Raw genomic sequence first — 24,039 nt, 5'->3', positions numbered from 1 at the left:
TCGCTCCAAGATATCAGAGTATATGTAATAAGACTATTTACAGGCTCAAAGCTAAAACAGGTCTCATATTGTTTGGCTGCAGGATAACAGTTGCAGCACAATTGGAAAGTCTTGCTGGAAACCTATTGGTGGCTGTGGATTTCACTCCCTGGCCAATTGAATTTGCGTTTGAAATAACTAAATAAATCTGCCTTCGGTATGTTTGGGAGAAATAATGAGTAAACGCTTGTCAGTGATTAATGGCACAATATACAGTCACACCTGTGCCAACTGCAATTACGTCGAGAAAACGTTCCAAAACACAATGAAGCCAAAGTTTTCCAGAAGGACTCTCCGGCATCTCCGAGCCAGGAACAAAAGTGTTGGGAAAGCATGTGTAGAAGTACTGCCGTCATCACCTATGGAGTATAAAAGTACCCCAGGAAACTGTTTTAGTTCACACATTTATCACGTCCACAAACAAGCTACTGTCTGGCCCAATGCCGTGCTCCAAAGCAGCAGATTCCAGCAACAGAACTTGGACATTATGTTATTAAATCTTGGCTCCACATAACTGAAGATGGCTACTTTGGGGATACAGTCTTTTTTTAACTATTTAAAATATTCAGTGGTGAAATTTATAACATTTTAAAAACTCTCCGTCACAGAAATGGATACTAGCTGTCTGGCATTTCTTTTGGACATGTCAGTTACTTCCAGTTGATATGCCATTACTTCACGGAAGCTTTATTAAACAACATTAGATAGTTAGAAGATTCTATATTTATAAATAGTTGCTAACTAGCCGCCAAAAGAGATAAAAATGCAGATTTACATGTAAAATATTGTGTTTCTTTTAATATATGAGAAAGAAGTTTGCATTTATGAAAACGTTTTGTTGTACATTGCTCCCAGTTCCCAGGGGCATGAAATCTTTGTTTGATTGTTTGACTGTTTTTGTTGAAGGATGAGGATGAACTGGTTTTGAGTGTGTTCTGGCTGTGCGCTTCTTCATCACGTCTGTCTCTCTCATTCCCTTGTATCTCACTCTCTGTCAAAACACGTCAGCCTGGTTTTTATCGTTTCTTCTTGGCTACATGTGAAGAGCAGAACTTAAGGTCTGTATGTACTACTGTGCAACGGGAAGAGGTGAGGAAACTTCATTCCCCGGCCATTCCCCGGCATCGGCCAGGCTCCATACTCCGCAGCCAGCCTCCTCTCTACCCGCAGAGTGACCGGGAGAGGAGGGGGAACGAACAGGAAGGGGGAGTCGTGTCTTTCCTCTCGCTCCTCAGATCAGAATGACTGGAAGAGTTCAGTGCCCCATATCAAACTCTTGTCTGTGCGCACTGTGGCTCCTCTCTCATTTAGTCAGATCATTAAAAAGGTACACTTTGAGCCCATTTTCCGTGATAGAGATGCAGCTAGTTTCAGCTCAAGATCTCAAGATAAGCCTGGACTTGTTAAGTGACTTTGATGGAATGCCCCCCCAGTATTGGATGTACAATAACAGAGTAGATGTTGATACACTGCACTAGACCCAAACTAATATAAAACACAATTGTATGTCATATATATAATAGGGGGTCCCAGCTCCAGCTCGCCCTCAGTTTGGGGGTTCCTGGCCTTATTGGAAGTTGTGGACTGACCTGGTCAATCTAATTAGGTAAAATGGTAAAATTTTAATACAGCACCTTGAAAGCAGTCAAAGCTCTTTATATTAAGGAAACACTCACCCATTCACACACACACATTCTTGCTCGAGGACACAACAACAACATTAATCGGTGGGAGTTGGAATCGCATGGCCAATATGTTGATCTGACCACTCTAGCAATGATGTTTTTATGTCAAGAGTGGGATTCAAATAAACACTACTGATGGCTACTTTGTGGATTCTGTCTTCTTAATAATAATCAACCCAGAAACTGTAACATTTTAAGAACTTTCTCCATCACATGAGCACTCTCCACACTGATGACATGTCATTTCTAATCAATTACCCCTCCGTAGAACACTGGTGTATGTTTCGCAGCTCATCAGGCCGTGCGCTGCAGTGGGCATGCTCGGTTCCGGATGGCAGGTTTTTGCGGGCATCTTGTTGGACACCACCAGAGACTGTGCATGAGCTTGTATCACCTCAATTAAACTATGCGCTAAGTGTCTGACAACAGCTAATGCTCCTCTCCCAGCACCGCGCCCAATCGATGTTCTGCCATTGGTCACCCTTCAGAAAAGCAATCACGCTGTTGTCTCGCCATGGTTGGATAGGATTTTAAATATATACACACACGCAGTATACTTCATATTAGGTCAGGTCTGTACATTTGAGCTGCTCATAGTTAAAGCACTACCTCAATTTTAACAAATCTGTGAGTGTAACATCATATTTTGATTGTGTTGTGTCCAAATAATTAAAAAAGTTTTAATTAAAAGAGGGCAAAAACTTCAAATGGATGCATGATAGTGATTTCAGTAATTACAAATGGTATAACAAATTTGTGAGTGTAACATCATATTTTTGTTATTGTATTCTGCCTAAATCATTAAAAAAAGTTTTAATTAAAAGAGGGGAAAAACTTGAACTTGCGTGTGATGGCTTCCCTTTCAGTAATTACAAATGGTATAACCAATTTGTGAGTGTAACATCATATTTTAATTGTATTGCTGAAATTATTAATAAAAAGAAAGTTTTAATTAAATTAGGGAAACGTCAAATGGATGCATGTTAGTACGATGGCTTCCCTTTCAGTAATTGTGAATGGTATAACAAATCTGTGAATGTAACATCAGATTTTTTATTATTGTATTTTCTCTAAACCATTAAATAAAAGTTTTAATTAAGAGAGAGGGCAACAACTTCAAATAGATGCTTCTTGGTGTGATAGTTTCCCTTTCAATAATTACGAACAGTACAGAAAAAAAAAACATCACTCTATTTATAATAGTTTAGTTAACACCTTTAATTGCAAAGTGAGAATATCTGCAGTCTCTAAAGCATGTTGTTTTTTTGTATCAAATGAAAAAAAAAAAAAAAGCTGTTTTGTGTAAAATATATCACTTTCCCCACCTTAGCTGCTATGGTAGTTTTCAAGTTTTACAATGTAATGATGTCATACTCCCAGATGGGGGGCAAGAGAGATTCACAAATGTTGAATCTGATCATTTCTGTTACTGACTAGACTCAAGAACTCACTGTATTACAATAAAAATCTGCATACTATATTTATTTTAGTTGGGTCCCATTTGTATTAAATCATGTAGGCCTATAAAATGTTATGATGTAATCTGAAACCAAGCAATATTTCGTTTTTCTTGTAATTTTCTTTTTCTTATTTCTTAAAGTGTGTACAAAATTACAAGTACACTTAAAGGCGCATTTCTGCTGGAGTGACTGTCAATTGCTTTTCTCCATGGATATGTTACTGCTTTGTCTTTGTCTGTTCAGAATGAGATATTAAACCTTTCTGTCGTCATAGTGACCAAATCAGACCAAGTTACAAGTCAAATCTGTGGAGAGGCAACCCCGCTTACAGTCAGAATGCTTGTTTTATGAATATTTTTAAGATATAAAACAATCTGTGAATTAATAAATGTGAGGTAGAGTTAAATGTCAAATTGGGGAACATCTTCATGAAGAAAAGCAATTGATTCACCATCCACCAGAAAAATTACACGATGCACCTTTAATTTTGGGCACTGCACATGTTTTCATAATTCTTCACGTCCATAAATCTCTAAATACTGTATTTTTCTTTCCTATAATTACTTGCCCTCCTTTTAACTCCTTTAACCATGCATCATTCTTACGTCTTTCTTTTTATCATCATATTCATTTAGCAAATTTTATATTATATACAGTATTTCTGCCATCAAGCACAATGTATTCAGTATCACAACTTTCTAAAAGATGCACCTCAAACCAGCGGTTGCTATAGTGGGATAATCCAGTGTGAGTTTGTGCCAAAGCCACAGCCAATCCAATGTTTTCCTACCTCTCTGTCGAGCAGCTTGGCGGAGATGACGGTCACAATGTCTCCACTCTCCGGGTCGATGTAGAACATGTTTGGAGAGGGTCTGTCAGGAGACTGTTTGATAATGTTGTAGCGTAAAGCAGCATTATCTGTGGCCGGGTCATCTGCATCAAACGCTGTCATCCTCATCACCGTGGTGCCTGTGGGAGATGAGAAACACAGGGTTCAAACTTATGTTACAAAATTATTCAACCTGGAGAGACTGGAGGGAAAGAGGAAGTATTAGGAGTTCAGAAGACATTATGATTAAGGGCATGGGCAGTTAGATGGCGTTTAGGAGATGTCTTGCCCCAAGGCCTGAACACTCGAAGTGGCAGAGGTGAGACAGAAGAGAGTGAAGAGGACGATGAGAGGATGAGAAGTCGAGGGGTACTGGGCAGGAGGTGGGGAGTGGCACAAACCAAAGCAGCCGTGAATCTGCAGGTGGACGGACTGTGCACTGATTGGACAGGAGGGGGTGTTGCAAGAAGTGGTGAGGAATATTTGGAGGGAGATGATGAAGGCTGAGGAGCAGGTATTAGTAGCTTTTGGATTGAGCAGCTCATTTCAACATCATTTCCATGTCTTTTTATTGATCAGAAACTATAAATGAGACCCCTGACCTGCAGTGTGGTGGTGTAGGGCATACTCACTCTAGGTCTCCTCCTCTGGGCCAAAGTCCAAACTCTGCCAGGCTTTGGCACAGTTCGTTTGCACTCACACTGCGCTTTACAGTCTATATGTGCTTGGGCACAGATCGATTGGGCTAATGCAGTTCTTCTCAAATAGTTTGTGACCTTGAGGAAAATGCTTTTTTTTCCGCTGTACTAGAATAAAATTAAATTGCAGATCCACTACAGTAGTTGGCAGTAACGCACGCAGAGTGTGCGCAGGGAGTAGTAGCGCTATAGTGTTGGGTTTTTTTGCACTGAGCATATGCACACACAGAACAGAGCAGGAGATATGAAGTGTCTGTAAATTCTATGTAGCACTTGGCTTCACTGTTACTACGGCGGGAAACGAGGAAAGACCGGTGTGTTTACTGTGTCTAAAAATATTGTCAGCAGACAGCATGAAGCTGAATAAATGATGGCATCACTTAAAGACATTACACCCCAACCACACTGATAAGCTGCCTTAGTTTTTTGGGGGGGGTTTTCTGAGAAAATGTGCCGAATATTGCCAACAGTCATTCTGCTTTGTGACTGCTACTTCAGTTAACCAGTGAGCACAGTTAGCATCATATAAGGTGGCATACCAAAGAGCAGAGGACCTGATACTAATGCAGCATTACACATGGTTTCTGTCATACTAGTGCCCCAAACTATAACATGTTAAAGACGAGGAGGACACAGGAGCGGATCGCCTCATGACGCAGGTGAGCGCAGTGCGGAATACGGATGGACACATGCTGCGTGTGTCCCAGGTGCCGCTTTGGAGACACGTCTAAAACTTATGAAGGCTACTGAAAGTGAAGGTGTGATGTGTCCACATTTGGTAGCGGTTCTGTTGAGTGGGGGACGCGAAATGTTTTCTTCTTCCTGGAGCATGACAGAAAATAATTGAGAAGCACAGGGCTAGTGTGGGTGCACCCTAATGTCATACTGTGGAACATTCCAAGCTAAGAAATAAAATCTCTACTATCCAAAAGGAGAGCACATTTTTAAATGATATTAAAAAGTCTTAGAAATTATTCAATTCAACTTTGTGTTCACAGAAGTATAATGTCATTCTCACATTTATGCTCAACCTACAACATAGCAACATTGAAAAAATATATCGTACAGTTTCCATATCACAATTATGAACCTATTTCCATATCACAACATATCACAATTTCCCTTGTGGATCAAGTCTAAGTCCAACAGTGACTGCTTTGAGAATGAGCTGCCCTTGCGTTTGGCTGGCATCAGGTGAGCTTACGGTGCCGTACATTTCTATGGCACAATCCCATTCCTGTTGAAAAGGCAGTGATTTCAGTGGTACAAACAGCACATTTTCAGACCCGCGGCGCCCTGCTCGGCCTTAGACAGCTGCTTAAAAAGTTTGCCTTTGCTATTAATGTGTTTTCTGCCATGTGTCAGCTCCAACAGCGGGGGGCGTTTTATTTGGTAATGGGAAGAAAAATGAAAATCCTGCTCTTCGTAGCTCTTCTGAAATAGAAAGCAATCGGCAACACAGTCTCCATCTGTGTACGCGTTAGTGATGTGATTGGACCTCGGCGGGCCTCGTGTGCAGTGTATGGGAACACAGGTGCCACTTACTCCAGTCTCCTCACACACTCAGCACGGGGAAGACGGAGAGGTGCACAGCTTGTCTATTTCAAGAGTCGAGTGTGGTTAGAATAATAGACAATTTTAATAAAATTAGATGTGACTTTATAGTACATACAAGCATAAATAAGAGGCTTTTATTTCATAGATTACATTAAATGGCCTGTACCAGATTTTTCCCCCCATTATTTTAGCAATATCTGTCTTGTCCCAGTACAGATTTATTAAAAAATCTGCTCCTGAGATCAACTTTGGACAGTCTGCTAGTTGTTGTTAGCTTTAACTTAATGGCAAAACACATCTCCAGTCTCAGAGAACTTAGAAAAGCCCTTATAAACTCATTAAAGTGAATAGAATTAAGATGCTCGGACTGTATAAGGTAAGTGAGGTAACATAAGTATAACTAGTTCATGTTTTTACATAAATTAAACCACATAATTTATATAAAATATGCCCTGTTGATCCTCACGAACATAAAAATTGCAGGGATCTTATTTAAAACATCAGTTATTAAAAATCAATGCAATTTCACAACATAACTGAGGCTGGTAAATTAATAGCTACAGGCGGTTTTCTGATTTATGTTATATGGCATATTTTAAAGGAAATAACATAATATAGGACTTTGAAATGTCTTCTTTAATAGTTATTATTGTGTATATATGTGTTTTTTAAAATATGACAAATCTGAAATGCTACTTTTTACATGTCTCAGTTTATAAGACTCATTTTTTTATTCACACCACACCAATATCGCACTAAACCAAACGCTTTAGTGTCTGAGGATTTCCCCTTAATATATCTAGTTAAACACCCCGTGCTGCTCTGCCACAGTTCATTATCCAAAGTAGTGACAGAAATGAACTAGGAAATGTAAATTCTACTTTAAACAACACAAGGTCTGTTAAGGCAAATAGGGGGCAAGGGAGCGTGTGTGTGTTTGATCCCCTTGGAATTTGCACTTCAAGGTGAACTATTAGTGGTTAAGTAAACGGGTAATCCTCCTCAGCCCAGTAATTACACAGTGCCGTCTTCTTCATTACCTTGACTCTGTTCCACTTCACACCTCACCAGGAGATAGATGGAGCCACATGTGCATGTACAGTTACATACATACTCTAAACATACAAGGTCATTATCTTGGAAAATAAGTGTGAAAGCTAAGGCAAGATGAGGCTCTGCTTTTATGTGTCAAGGTTAATGGGAATATTCAGCCAGTGGAAGAGGTTTCATTGTTGTGGAGCTCCATTTAGTACAAAATTGTTAATCCACTGCTAATGTATCTCTTGAATAGCATGACTGAAATACATATTTTCTTCTTTAAATTAAGTTAAAATTAAGCCAATTAACTGTTGAATGTACAGAGTTCACAGGAGACACCAGGCCTCTCATTACTGTTGATTAAGATGGAGATATTTGGCATTCAGTCTGTGCAAACAAGTGAAAACAGAAGGTCCTTCAGTTAAATCCAAATTACTTTTAAGATGTTCATCGAATAAACTTTTGCAGCTAATTGCGAAAATATAATTAGATATTTTAATTTTAATGTTATTTTTTATTTATTTATTTTTAATAAAATAATGGGTTTGGGATGTTTAGCGTCAGTACAGTCTCAGTTTTGATACCAATAATCTGAACCGGTCTCAAGGTTAAAGTAAGACAAATCTGGGTCTAGGTGTATTGTAGAGCCCTGCAGTCCCACAAACTAAATATGAGTGTAAAGTAAAATATACAAAGGATGAATGTAAGTATATCATGCATAATTTATGCTGGATATTTTATTTGGGATTAATAAAAACATTTTAAGCAGCAGACCATCCCCTCTCCCATATGCCACGCAGACAGTCCCTCCTCCCGTACATACGCTGCGCCACTAAACCAGAACCAGAAATTACAATTCTTTGCGGGAGTGGGCGGGAGCGGGACTGAAAATTCTGTCCCGCACAGACCTCTAATGTATTGTACTGTATGTAGTGTAAAAATTATACATATTAGAATATATTGTCTCACTCCAGAAAAAAATATCAGCCAGAAGATTCGCACAGACCAGAGATGGGCCCAGAGTTCAGACTTGTGCTGTTCACTCATCACAACAGTCACATCTGAGGCTAAAGTATCAGACTGTAATGGCTCCATATCTGCTGCTCTATGGAGAATAAACAGGATGCTAAATGTATACGATAAAAAAGTTAGGGTTAGGGTTATTAAAAAGAGTGGCAAAGTATAGTGGTACTTTATCACAAGAGTCATTACTTTTATTTATTGATACTTTGAAGCTGATATCATCAACAATCTGTGGGAGTGTGTAGTTAACAGGAAGCACTACTCTGTTAGAAGCTCTGTTACTCAAGTGAGCCTTAATCTGAGCCTTTTTTAACACAATCTGAGCAGAGATCTGACTTCTCACAAAAAAATTAGTCAGTCACAAGTTCAGTAGCATTTTATTACTATTATTATTATTTATTTATTTATTTATTTTTTCAGTCACTCTCACCTTTTTATTGAAAATCAAACAGAACCATAAATGCTTGTATTGATCAGAGGTTGTTTAAATAAATTTTTTATTTTTTTTCTTGAGTTTTGAGACTATATAAAATAACATTTTTGGCAGTTTTTGCAAATGTATGCATTGTGTCACCACGGTAACTGTTGAACATTCTATAAATAGACATACACGTAGAAGCAGAACACCCCCATCATGATGTTACTGCAGATTATTAATAATTTGTCTTTGTTGTAATTATCAGAGGAAAAAAAACAATGTCTCAAAAATAGTCAGAAATCAAATCAGCACAACAACAAACTTACTAAAGCTTCTCTTTCAGATTAGCTGCAAGATTAATGCAAGATTTAGAACTATGTAGATGTGACTGCATTCTCAAATGTTATTTCAATCCATTCCTAATTAAATATTAGTATTTCTGGCAGTCCTTGTGTGTTACTGACTTTTGCCCAGTAGACTGCAAACTATTCTAATATAAAACATTTCTAATTAGGGCTTGTCGATGATTGCCTGTGGATGCTAGGATGAAGATAAAAGGACATTTGAAGTGAGCGCTAAATACTGAACCCCCTGAGTGCACATTCAATACAAACAGTTATTTTAGTGGGACCTTTGATGTCTTCCTCTTAGGACATATCTTTTTTGGTCCCTGCTTCTAAATGGAAACCCCTCCCAAGTACTCAACAACAGAGTGGTGTTACTGAAGTCTGCTTTCCAGGCACTGCTTTAAGACTATTGTATTTTGCCAGGGGGTATTTGAATTCTATTGATGATTAGACAATGACACCTCAATGGAAGATCTAAATGAAAACACTCACCTAAAAACATTCACCCACCCTATGGTAAGTTACTACAGTAGCCACAGCTGCCCTGAGGCAGACTGATGGAAACGAGGCTGTCAGTCTGCAGCCACCATCAATCACTCGAGCACACACCACATTCATACTAGGCACTATGGATGAAGTGTCTTGCCTAAAGACACAATGGCCATTTTTACCAATGGGCCACCAGTGTACCTCTCAACGGTCTCCTATCCAAGTAAGTACTGTGCCTGTAACTTGGCTTAGATTGGTCTCCATCATGATGAAAAGGTTTAATGCCATGCTGTGAAATAATTCAGACAATGCAGTAACATCTCCATCGAGAAAAACTTGTGGTGGATGAACCCACCACCAGAGAAGTTACACAGCACACCTTTAAGCTCAATATATTTTCGTGAAAAATGACACTCTGTAGCTATAGTTAAGGTACACATTATCATCACTAAATGTTCTGCAGTTGACCCATCCTTCAATGCCAGGAAATGCAGTGGGCACACAATGCAGGACTCATCTCCATGATCTTGTGCTTGGTCTGGTCTTGGTCAGAAACACCTTAGCTGATTACCCACCCAGACAAGGGAAGACACATACAAACAGCCAGGCAGTTGAACCCAGAACCTTCTTGTGTTAGCCAGCAAAGGTGGGGACTTGCAAGTCGTGACTTGGACTAGAGTCAGACTTGAGTCACTATTTTTAGGACTTGAGACTTGACTTGATAAAAGGGACTAAGACTTGGGACTTGACTTGGACTTGAAGGTCAGTGACTTGGGACTTGACTCGGACTAGAGGCCTGTGACTTGAGAGGCACTTTTAAATCTGAATTTGTTTAATTCTGACCGAAATGATTCACACTAAGATCTTGTCAAGACATTTAAAAAGGAAAAAATAGCATTTTTACAACTCTTATATACTGTATAAATATTCATATATAAATATACTATGACTTTATAAGGACAATTTATCTTAAAATTCATGCAAATTGCAAAAGTCTAAGCTATATTTGGTACATTGGTTTAAAGACTTGAAATGACTTGATGCTCAAAACAGACAACTTGGACTTGATTTGGACTTATAAGCCAGTGACTGGAGACTCGACTTGGACTTGCCTGTATTTGACTTGGGATTTAACTCGGATTTGAGGTCAAAGACTTAAGACTTACTTGAGACTTGCTAAACAATGACTTGGTCCCACCTCTTCTAGTCGGTCAATAATCGTTTATCTTGCATGTTATTGCTCAAAAACACTTGAGCAATACACCCATTGCACTTTAACTGTGAGCAGGCTTGCCTCTCTATAAATCCAACCTGTAACTTGGCCTAGTGGCGTGACTTGCTTGTTTCCATGGAGATACACGGCTTTAACCATGTTGAACATCCCAGCAAAAAAGTTAAACAAGCAAATCTTTGACATCAATCTTTCATAAGTTGAGTGGAGCTGGAGTGTCCGTTACCTTTCCCTGTGTCCTCTTCATCACATGGACCAAAATAGAAGACAGTACCAGTCCATCCCCGTCTGATGCACTGCAGACTCATTATCTCACAGCCAACATAACTTTCCTGGAGTTTGGTACCAGCACGCACACAACACTGCTGAATACACTTTATTTAAACCCTCCTTGGCAATGGCAACAATCCTTCTCTCACAGGGGAACGCAAATATTGTTTTGTCTAAGTTTTCCCATTCTACCAACAGGGGAAGTTTTCATAAATTAATTTAGCCGCTCCAATAATGGTAAGTTCTGGAGCTGAAAATGAGGGACCCGTTGTGCTGCCTGTGTGGCGTAGAAACTAAATATGAAATAATGAGGCCTGGGCAGACAGGAGCACGGTGAATGGACTCAAATGTGGTTCAGATGTCCTTTTCTGCCCACTCTACAATGCACTGCCCATTCACTCTCCTCACACACGCAGCAGCTGGACCATTGGCAACAACCTGATAATGGACACAGAGACTAGCTGCAGCTCCGACCATTCACAGGGAGGTAAAGTGAATAGTGGTTTAGGATTATCAGAGGTGAAAATATGCTTTTAAAATCATTATAGCGCACATGACAGGTTTGTATGTTTTTAAGATTATTACATTATTTGGGTGGTAAATATGTAGCATAGTTGTACAGCAGTTTAGTGGCAGCTTAAAGGTGCACTGTGTAACTTTTTCGATGCTTGTCTCCTTGGAGATGTACTACTTTGGCTAGATTATTTCACAGTATCGAAATAAAACTGGTTATTACAATGGAGACAAGTTAATGGTCAGATCTACGGAGAAGCAAGTCTGCACATTGTAAGAATTTATGTTTTTTGCACAGTATTTTTGAGCTGTAAAACACATGCAGTTGAATAAACGCAATCGAGATGTGTTCATTGTCGTCCTGTGGAATATTCCAGGCAAAGAAATTACATCTCCATGGAGACAATAATGCACATTTCTTTTTTTTTTTTTTTTTTTTTTTTTTTTTTGTTGTTGTTGAAAAATACAGGAAGTAGTGTTGAGTTTTAAAACAGAATACCTCCACCTGTGTCATCAACAGTGGAAAATTACATCAAAATGCAGGGAGAATGTTATGCGCAAAGTCATTTTGCTGATGGTTTAAAAGGTCCATATTACACTATTTTCTTTTTCTCATCAAAAACATACCTGGAGTTATTTTCTCAAAAACACACACACACACACAAAAAACATATTCTGTTCCACTGTGCTTTGGAAATGTAGACAAACTAATAAAGCAGAATTACAGAATTACAAACTTGGGAGAATGAAACAGCTCAGAAGAATAAATGTTGCTTTAAAATTCATTTAACAATCTAATCCTAACCATTGTGTAATTTAGACATGTTTTATGTTTCAGCCTTAGTTTAAAGTATGGTTGCTAACACATCTACTGTCTTTGACCAATCAGGAAATAAAATGAATAGAAAAAAATATATAAAGAAAAAGACCTGCATCACATATTGTTCAGATCAACCCATCTAGGGTCATTTAATAATGGACTCAGACTTGAATTTTAACAGCCACATCAAATCAATAACATCTGCAGCCTTTTACCATCTGAAAAACAAAGCAAAAATCAAAGGTATACTGTCTAAAGCAGACTTGGAGAGACTTATCCATGCGTTTGTCTCCAATATTTTAGACTACTGTAAAGCCCTGCTCACTGGCCTCTCCAAACGGGCTGTGAGATGCTGCAGTACATCCACAATGCTGCAGCTCGGGTCCTAACTTGAACCAAGAAGTCCAAGCACATATGTCCCGTGCTCAGGTCTCTGCACTGGCTTCCTGTGGCTCAGTGAATAGACTTTAACGCGGCTATGCTTGTGTACAAGTCTCTCCATGGCTGAGCACCGAGGTACATCTCTGACATGTTGTGTTGTGTCATTGTAAATGACAAGGTGTTCTCAACTGACTTACCTGGTAAAATATTGAATAAATAAAATAAAATTTAAATGTTAGTTAATGCCATATGAACCATCTCACATTCTGAGGACCGGCCTCCTGCTGGTGTCCACAGTCAGGACTAAACACAGGGAGTCAGCATCTGGAACAGACTTCCTAAAGATGTGAGACAGGCCTCTACTTTGATGCTGTTTAAATCCAGGCTCAAAATGGTTCTCTTTAGCTGTGCATACGACTGAAAGGTTTTCTTTTTTTTTAATTTTGCATTCTTCTCTCTAATTTAATGTCTCTCTTTTTTTCATTTTATGATGCCTCTTTATGTTTTGATTTGTTTGTTTTGTGATTTCAGTGTATTTCTTATTCTGTAAAGCACTTTGAATTACTTTGTGTATGAATTCTGCTATGCAAATAAACTTGCCTTGCCATTTCTTGCCAACTGTCGTGAGAAGCATTGGAGTGCCTCTGGAATCTTGACCCAGAATACCTGACTGAGACTTAGACCAACTGAAACTTTATTGATCCACAAGGGACTTTATTTGGACACAGTGGCTCATCACACACATCACAATATAATATGACCACAAAGAGCAAAAATATAAATGTAATAATAAATTCAAAAAGAGACTGGTGTCAAATAAGGCATAATTATATAAATGTATATGTAACTAACTAGGAGTAACTAACTGGAGGATTAGCAAAGCCTGAGTCATCCATGTGTATAGGATATCTTAAAGGTTTTTTTTTGTTTAGTTTTTTTTCTGAGTGACACTAGAGTTAAGCCGATATTATTTTCACCTCATCTGAACAATGACACACTGACTAATGGGAATATAAATAATAGTGATGCTAATGAATGGAGTAAGCTGACAAACAACCCGCTTTAAACTGTGCAATCAGAGCACTCTAATTAAATTGTATCTTAAATTCATAATTGAAACATAAATGAATTAAATTAAGCCAGCTCAGTAAAAGGGGGCTTCAGCGGGGATTGTGTTCAGCATGACAAATCAGTCCTCCACTCTGTGTTATACGCCACGCATGATGCCACACGCACACACACTCACACACACAAATCATAGTGTTTAATAACTCTAAATAGGGTGACACGGTCATTTTTAACTCAACTTTGCTGCATGTAGAAAAAAAAAAAAATGTAAAAAGTAATTCTGTTCCAATATTGCATGTCCTCACTGAGAAATGAGCCGCCCAAGGCCTTATCGGAGCACATTGGTTTTTTACAGTTTTGAGAGTCACTCTTTGCCTCAAGACATGCCCTGGGATGGCCAATAGCTGCTAAAGAGCAAATGCATATTTTAACATTTAGAAGCATTTTTTTTTTTTTTTATATATATATATATTCAATTATAATTAAAATATGTGAAGGGCAAGCAGATAACTCTTTCACTTATTAATATATTTTAACAGTAAATATAATTTGTTGTACAATCTTAAATAGAAAATTGAACACATGAAGTGTAAAATGCACTGTAACTTAGACTTAAATAAACTTAATCCACAAGGACAATTATTTGGACGCAGTAGCTCAGACATCACAATATATTATAATAACACAGTAAATATATAAATGGTAATTATACACTCTAAATAAGTAGTAAAAAGATCCCAAGAGACTGGTTTCAAATAAGGTATAATAATAAATGTATGTACAAGTAAGAATAAAATAGAAAAATAAGTAGTAAAAATTACAAATCAGTTGGGGTCTTCATGTACTACACAGCGCTTTTCATTTTATAGACTGTTAAAATATTTCTGTGGAGTATTTATTGTTTTGAAAATGTTTTACAAGTTTCAGTTTTGTTTTTGCTTCAGAGTGAAATCTCAAAATCACTAATGGAACTGCACAATGTGTCATGTTTGTCAAGTTGTAGTGTATTGTTTTGTTTTGTATAATGCTTTTGTATATTTATGGAGAACTGTCATGTGGGAGCAAGAGTGTGTAAGGCTTGTGTACTAAGACAGAATCGAATAGGGCCTGGGAGAGAATGCTAGATTACTCCTACATGCAGAGATGACATATAAAACCTCTTAGTTTATGTAAATGTTGAAATGTTTGCATAATAGCTCCCTTTGTAATAATATGCAGATCTACATTTTGAACTGTGTTCAACTGGACTTCAACTTTGACTAGTGGAATGATCTATAGTCTTAGTCATGTCCACCCACAATACTAGTATTATAATCAGGGTTGTAACCACCACTCTATTTGCATTAAGCTACGTGCCCTTCTGCCCTGTCAGAGGTTAGAGGTCCTTGAGTCAAGAGGAAAGCATTAATAAATAACAGACGAGTGAAACGATGAAAATTAAATATGATCTGTTATAATAGTTACAGTGTGTACATCTCAAAGCATGATTTTAGAGGAATAATGATCTCTTACTTTACTTTACTAACTTCACTGTTAGGCATATTGCTTCAAAAATACAATGTGGTATTTAATACTTGTTGTTGTTACTGTCATTTTAAAGTAATTTGTTACATTACAATATTACTGCATTTAAAATGTAAGGCATTACACGACTATTGTATTACTTTTACATTACTCTCACCAAAATAACTGTTGCTGATTGTCAAATAACAATCAGCGAGTGAAGATGGCGAACTTTTGCGCTGTATATGGACTGAACCAGGACTGAACCAGAACTGAACCAAAGCTGAACCTACCTATTATCTACTAACCTATCTGAACCTAAGACCGCCCCTGAGAGAACCCTGAGCCCAGAAACAGGGTGTCTGCAAAGCACAATTGGGCATCAACTGCAATTAGCCCTGTGCAGTGCGGAGCTCTGCGCTGGTCCTTGCGGTTACCCACGGGAGCACCTCCGGGCCCGTCCCAACACTCGGAACCATAACAATGGCGTTTCACTACTGCTGATATCACAGTGATTTTAGCAAACGTGTATGAAGAAAAACAAAAAAAAAACACCACTTCAATCCAGGTTAAAAATGCATTGTAACCCGCATTACTGACATTTGTACCGAGTAAAATATTACAATTTTTTTCCTTGTAATGCGTTATATTACAGTAATTTGTTAGTTTTATATTGCGTTAGTCCCAACACTGACTGACTTTATACTCACTTTAAGTCATGTTAGAATATTGTTCATCAAAAACATACCTGGAGTTGTGTTTTGTTTCATTCACACGTTTGAGGAACCCTGCATTGTTTGCCTGTTTACATCTCCAAAGCTCAAAATGCTGCTGTTGACAATGCTAGGGCTGAAATTATCCCAAATGATTGTAGTGCAGGTGTATGGACTTTAAAAACACATTGCACCTTTCTGTTTCTAAATGTGCAGGGTTTGTGTTTTAAACCTGTGTGAATGAAACAAAGCCACAACTCCAAGTATGTTCGTGATGAAGAAAAAACATTATAAAATAGATCAGAAAACAGCGTAATATGAGCCCTTTGCATAACTGATTTCTTTGCCAATATTTTGCTTGTGGAGTCACCCAGAAAACATATTGGAAGTGGCCGCTATGACCCCAGTGCTACCTGGGTATTAAAGGGCAAAACACTGAGATACAGCGATGAGCCAGTGCTGCGGCGAGGTGGAGAGGTCTGGAGTGAGATAGTGAATGATACACTCCACTGCCTGCAGTCCTGTTCTCTGCTCTCTTTTTAAACCAAGCACATGCAATACACAATACACAATAACGATGTCAGATTAATGCCATACAAAGGAAAATAATTCAACATATCACATGATTTTCTGATCTGTGTTATCATGTTGTTTCCTTATTATAAACACTGTGCTTTGTGTCATATTTAACACAAAGACCATGCATATTTATCTCACAGTGAAAACACTCTGTTCCACCTTGTGATGTCACGTGGCAATACAGGAAGTGCTCCATTGTGTTTTTAAACTCCATACACCTCAATTATAATCAATTTGGATAATTTTAGCCTTGGAATTTTAACTAAACAAAAGGTAAAGGATAGCTGTTACCACTACCATTACTACCACTTTATGACATCACAAGGTGGAACAGACCATTTTGAGCTTTGGAGATGTGCAGAGACTAATAAATGATTGCTCAAACGTGTAAATGAAACAACTCCATGTATGTTTTCGATGAGGTAACAACATTATAACATGGCTTAGACCTCATGAGAGTCAATTTTACAAAACAAAAGGCCTATACATTTTCTTCTTATATATCACCAAGGTAGATAACTAGAGTTGACGTAAACATTGGACTTTGTGTAATATATTTCTTGGTGTAAATGAGTTGACACAGCTGTGAGTATGGTACACAAATGCAGCAGTAATGACTGTAGCCAATAGCAGCCCTGGGAGTATTGATTAAGAGGAAACTTGATCTGCCTCACCACATGATCCCATCATCATTAAAGAAAATCACATTACCCCATGGCAGTGCGAGCGGCCGCCATGTACTGCACGCTTTTAATGTTCCGCCACAGTCAGGCCCCCGGAGGATCGTACTACTGAGCGCAATGGTAGAATATTGAGGGGTTTTATTTTTTATTTATTACTTTTTTTCCCGTTTGTTCGTTTGTTTGTATGCATGTAAGTCTTATCTTTTGTCTTGTTATGTTTTGTTATTAATGTGCTTTGTGTACATACCCTCAAAATGATTAAAAATAAGAAACAAAGAATATAGCTTTTTGACTAATTCATAATCAAGGCACAACACCCAATTAAGAGAAGAGGCGATGTTTGAGCTGGATATAGACTGGGTAGACAGCTCCAGTGATGAGGAGCCAGCAGGAGTGTACTTGAAGCCTAAGCCCTTTCCAAACAGCACACAAAGGTGATCTCTTGGTGCTGTCCCTGGCTCTTCTCCTGCTCTGTGAAGTACATGTCAGTAAAGTCTGCAGTACTTCTGTATTTTACATGTGCACACAGATGGAGCTTGTCCACGAGGGGGGAGTGGGGGGTGACGTAGCAGTCATCCACTTAAAGCAGTAGAGAAAAGAAACTAGTTCTTTGCACTCACTGCAAATATAAACGCTGATATTTTTAGCATGTGTCACAATCTAACATGCACCTTAACTATATAAATCATAAATAATAGTGAAAGAAAAGCATGGAGGTTTACACATATCACACTACCATAGCACACACTAACTTGACCCTCCTCCTCTGACAAACAGCTCACCCACCTGTCTGAAAAGTGGGCATGTGTAACCTGTTGCCTGCGCAGCCAGTCCCTTCCCTTCTACATTTAGCCCAAATCCAGACAGGACTGGAACCAGTGAAAATTATCTGTGTAAACTTCAGACGATCCTGCCACAGCTGCTAATCTGTAGAGCGTATCTCCAAAATTCTCGTAACATTCAGAACAAAACATTTAACTTCTTTTATCTAAGATAAGTAATGTTGTAGTTTGGTGCTTGTTCATTCTGAGAAAATCCACACTGCTTCTCAGTCCTTCAGGATGTTTTTTCTGATTTTTATCGTGTAAAATTCCACTTTTGTTTTTGATGCAAATGAACCATGCATCTCTGTCACATGTCAATCAAGCCACATGTCAGTTACGCCCTCTGAAATCAAGGAGACATGATATGGCTCCAGATCCACTCAGCTTTATAAAGTTGTGTTAAAGCTTGTGGTTCTGGCTGGTCAGGTAACGTAAAATGAAAACGATGAAAAGCATTCTGACAGTCGCTTTGACATGTGTGAAAACTAAAATTCTGACTGTTCTTGACTCTTGTCCTGTATGGACCAAACAGAATAAAAAGGAAGCGATACAAAAAAAAATGTTGTTCTCTTTATTGCACTGATTTCTGTTGCAATGTTGTACGGTACTAGTTCATGACAAGACTAACAAACCCCATGAGATATAAGCACAGTGAAAAAACAACAAAAACAAAACATGGTAAATATCATGCAGCATGTACAACATTTAAAGATGAGGGTAATAGCGACAGTAACTGCTTTAAGATCTCAAACTAAATCAGTGCAATTATCAATACATTTACATCTGCACATTTAAATTCAGTGCTTACCTCCACCGGTGTTAAAGGGAAGCTGAACTGAGCCAAGGTTAGATCTTAAAGGTGAGACTTGATCTGAACTTCCACTCTCACTATGGACTAAAGGCTCACGGCTGCTCATTAAAATGCCAGACCCCAGAGAGTGATTTAAATAAAAGATCACAGCCTCTCACTCTGCATTTATTCAGCACTAACCATTACGAGCTAGATTACCCAAAAGAGCTTTACAATCAGCACAGTCGTAGAAAAGGAAAATCTGTTCATCTTAACAAAACTTACTGAGAACTCTTTCAGTCGTTCTTCATACCATATGCCCAGACATTTTATGAATTATTAACTATCCCCCGTCCAGAAGTCTTTGCATTTGTTTGTACTTCCATAAACTTTCACCAAGCGGAGAAGCAGAAAAAGATGGATTAGCATAAAGGAAAGGAAAAAATTACCCTTGGGCAGTGAAACTATTTAAATAATAAATCAACTCTAAAAACTTCAATCGAGGCGATGTGTTTGAGAAGAATTAGCTTTTTCCACTTGTTCCATATCAATTTGTGGTTATATCAATATGTTATAGATAGATAGATATATTTTAAATGAGGTAGAAACTGAACTAAAATAGGGCCTCAGGCTGACAGCTGAATCTCAGGTTGACCTTATGTGAGGTAACTTTATGAAGGTGGTTGGCTACATGAGGATCTGCAATCAGGATAAATGGGATGTTGACACTGAATGTTAACTTGATTATTGATTATTTGGGCAATTTCAGCCAGTAAAATCAATGCTGTAGGTCAGACAAGGTGAGATGCCCAATGCAAGGCAACAAATGTGCTGTGTGGAATCATTCTTTCTCACATCTGAACAAACAAAACCCTCATTTCACCTCTTTGCATAAGCAGTTCAGAAGAGCCCCTGTGTTTTTGACAGCCCATGCAACTTCATTCATATCTTACCCAACTTTTTTTTTCTTGCACAATTTACCCTCATAGTATATTGTACTGTAAAATCAGCAGCAAACTAAATCTGAAATACTCTAACTATTGACTGACTAACAATTAGGATTATCAAAGTAATTAAGTAAGTTTTTATTTTACTTATATAGGGCTTTTCACAGACATATGTCACAAAGACACTTTACAGAACATTATTCATTCTCTTCCTAATCGGTGAAGGTGAAGCTACTGTTATAACCACAGCTGCCCTAGGACAGACTGACAGAAGTGTGGCCACCAATCTGCGCCATCGGTCCCTCTGACCATCACCATCACTCACTCACACACCACTTTTATACAAGGCAATGTGGGTGAAGTGTCTCGCCTAAGGACACTAACCAGGTCCAGCGTCGCTTAGCTTCTGAGATCTGATGAGGCTTTGACAAACTGGTATGACCACAAAATACAACTACACTATGTTCTATAGTCGACAACACCCATGATTATAATGGCTGCAGTCCTATCGGTATGTGTGCACAGGCTAAAAGGTGTGTATCATTCTGTCATTACTAAATACTATGGATATAAAGAGAGGTGCATCAGCTCATGTTTGCAGAGTGGAAACAAATGATTTTGTCATCTGATAATTATAGAGGATGTTTTTCAAAAGGTCAATTTTCCAATTAATTTGGTGCATCGCTCAGAGATTGTTTGTGAGCTAGCTTCTCATTTAGCACCGCAGCTGTCCATGGGGATTAGAAATATGTGCCTATATTGTAGAGATATGCACACATTAAAGGCACTTATTTAAATTATACGTAAACATCTGGTTAAAAAACAGTGGAGTGGAGAGGTGGTCCACATGAAAGGCTCTTGCTTGGAGGCACCTGATGAGACCCCAACAGGGCTGGTTCTTTTGAAGTGAAAATCAAACAAATGCTTCAAAATCATTTGGAATTTTTCAGCGTAACAAACAAACAACATGAAATGGCATTGTTTTACATAATGTAACAACATCTCCATATATGCTGACCTAAATAATACCAGGGAAACAAAATGCACAATTGATCACTATAAATCCCAAACAACTGAAGAAAAGTGTCTACAAATGTTTAACAGACTTTAGCCTATAGTTACAGTCCAGTGTGTTTATAGCTCTTATCTCACCTATGCTTACTGTCCTGCCTAAATAGGCTCACGAGCACTGGGTTGGTTGTAGCAATAATTTCTGATGAAAGGCTATAGTAGTAGATAGTATTAATTATTTTATAGAAGGTTCTCTCTCTTTATTGGGTCTAAATCTTTTCTAAGAATCTATATTAGTATCAAAAAACTACACAAAGTACTTTCTTTTAAGCCATGATAACTGCAGGCACGATCACCTCCTACTTGAATAACCTTCAGTAGTTCCTGTAACTCATATGGGGATATACAGCTGATCCGTGTGCTCTGTCCACAGTGGAGCTCAGGGCTAATGACTCCGCCGACTAAATCAAGACAAAAGATATTTCCCCGTTAAAAGGACACTTCAATTAATTACCCCAGAAAAATCCCTGTAATTCTGTCCTAGTGCCTCAGTGAATAAAACTGGAAAGCTATTAGCGAGCATTCATCTGATGTGAGCAAGGAAGAGCAAGCAATCAGTCTACAGCATTGGATTAGAGCAGCACTATGGGATGAACGGGGACCTGCGGATGTTCAAACATACATTTTGGGCCTTCCTCTTCATTCTGTACCTTGAAGGCCCTGTACTGATTTCCTCATGTATCTGAGCAAAATGTGCTTGCTCCAGTACAGACACTTTGTATAAGAAGCTTTTAAGGTCAAAATAAGTCTGAAGTCTGCACACATTTTAATGCCCCATAATCGTTAAGTGCACATTAGTTGTAGTTACCTTTCTGCTTGAATTGTATTATTATATTATGTATTATACTAGCTTTCTACTGCCATTGTATTTTACTGCTCAGTGTGCTCAAATTGCACCTCGGGGACAAATAAAGTGATACTTATGATTGATTTACTGTTACTGCAAAAGTCTGCACTGGTCTCTGGGAGTTGTGAAAAGCGATTAAACTCTTTGCGGTGAATAATTAGGATGCTCTGACTGCGTGAGAAAAGTGAGGAATAATGTTGGACCACTGCAAACTGCTTAAAAAGAACGATTCTGTTAAAGGTGCATTGTGTAATTTTTCTTGTAAAGAGCCCACCAGTTATTGCTTTACCTCCAGTATTCCAAAGCATGGCAATACACTTTTCAGTCCTCATACAAACATGACAAAAGGAGAAATTCAGCTTTTGTCTTTTGTCAGCTGTCAACTAGACACAAGTTCATTTGGTCGAATACGTTTCACAGCTCACCCTAGCTGCTTCTTCAGTTCTGGTCAAAATGCTGAAGGGAAGAGCTAATTACAATGAAAATACTCTGAAACTAACACACGTACTTGTTAACAGTTTCTATTAAGTAGCTAGGCCTGTTGAACTTTCACTGAGTGTGGGCTCACATTAGCATAATCATTCAGGGCCATAATGGGTGCTTTCACACCTTTGGGCCTGTCCTACTGTTTTCTTTGCTTGTTTTGATTTAGGTTTGAGGATGGAGTTATAAATAGTGAACAGATGATGTCTGAGTCCTCCATTTCTGTTCAAAGATGGATTGTCTTTCCTATACCTTCTTTAACTCTCCTCTCAAACCAATTCTCTGGCTAAGATCTTAACCTCACTACCCTCAAGTGAGTGGCCTGAGGTTTTTAGGTGGAGATGTACAGCAGACTGAGGTCCACTGCTGCTCTCTCATCTGTGTTGGTACATCCTCTTGTGAAGTGGCTCCAACGTAGCGCTCACGGCAGTCTTCACTACGTTAAATGGAGTAGACCACATTGCTTTGTTTGTGGCTCGGTGTTTTGTCCTTTGGGTGGACCAGTTTCTGTCTTAAAGTGTTTGTAGTTTTGAAATAGACTGAGATCTCATGTTGTCTGAAAACCCTCTGTATTTTTTCAGAAACACCAGCCATGTAAGGATTAGTTACACTCTTTCACCTGGGTTCTGATTCTCTGTTGTCCTGTTTTTTTAGCTCAGCCCATTTCGGATATCCACAAACAGAGATGGCTTTCACCTTTAGGCCAATGTACAGGTGAGATTTGTGAAGAGGCGACCCCACTCACAGTAAGAACGCAGGCTTTCACAGGTATTTTAAGGTATAACTGAATAAATATACCTTATACAAATTTAAAACCATATTGGCGATGGCAGCAGACCCCCAACCTGAAAAGTTAAGCAGTATACCTTTAGAACAAAAATTTTAACAAAAAATGAAACAGTGATAATGCCTTTAATTTCACTCTACATATTACATCAAGACATAAAACGTGTGCAAAATACTGTATATTCTGGCTCTTGTGTTGCTTTTTTTGTGTGTGTGTGTTTGAAATTGTCGAATACTGTAAAACTTAGCTAAAAAAGAGAGAAATGTTTGAGAGAAAGGGGATTATACATGGAGGGAATGAAGCCTTCAGTGCAGCTGTCAGACTTAGCATAGTATATAGTATCTTGTAAGAGGGTTATGGCTTAACTGTGGGCGATAAGGAACCATGAACCAAAGTACTGCGAGAGAAGAAGTTATGAGCAAGGATAAGGGATAGAGACAAAACTTTAGCTTATTCTTGTTCATCATCACTTTTGTAATAGTGTGGCCTCATAAAAGTATGTTGGGTGGGCTGTGCTTATCAAAACATTATCTCAACAGAATCCCTTTTCGATTTAAAAAAGACATATCGTGCTTTTGTCTGTGTATAGTTATAATCTGTGACATCTGTGGAGCATGTTGGTCATTTTAAATCGCAATATTGATCTAAAAACATAATAAAAGCAACAAGCTCGCTGACTTCTGGGTTGGAAAATTGCAAAGCCCAACGGGAGCTGACATCACCGTAAAAATCTTCACAACAAAAAGTCACTCTACTGGACCATGTTCGGATCAAGAAAATAAAATTGGCTGAAGAAGTAAGTACAAGGCAGTGGGTTGCAGTGGATGCAGGGTTACATCAGAGCAAGGCCACCTTGAATATACTGTAGAATATAGTGTATACAGATTTCTCAAACATACATTTATTTCTTTTATATATCCTATAGTATGCAAAATTGACTCTTGTA

At 38.4% G+C, this 24,039-nt stretch overlaps 1 protein-coding gene across 1 annotated transcript in view; it reads right to left on the bottom strand.

Annotated features, from left to right (window-relative positions):
- The window catches only part of cdh13 (cadherin 13, H-cadherin (heart)), a 326,125-nt gene that overhangs the window by 173,969 nt on the left and 128,117 nt on the right, over positions 1 to 24,039 (bottom strand). The window contains exon 7 of the mRNA XM_055155478.1: positions 3,975 to 4,153. Within this exon, the coding sequence (XP_055011453.1) occupies positions 3,975 to 4,153 (179 nt within the window). The remainder of the gene's footprint in view (positions 1 to 3,974; positions 4,154 to 24,039) is intronic.

This window comes from Boleophthalmus pectinirostris, unplaced genomic scaffold (genome assembly GCF_026225935.1).
Source record: "Boleophthalmus pectinirostris isolate CB_2022bp ecotype Guang Dong unplaced genomic scaffold, ASM2622593v1 HiC_scaffold_2, whole genome shotgun sequence".
Lineage (NCBI taxonomy): Eukaryota > Metazoa > Chordata > Actinopteri > Gobiiformes > Gobiidae > Boleophthalmus > Boleophthalmus pectinirostris.
Note: the sequence above shows the minus strand (reverse complement) of the source record. Positions and strands in the feature narration are given on the sequence as shown.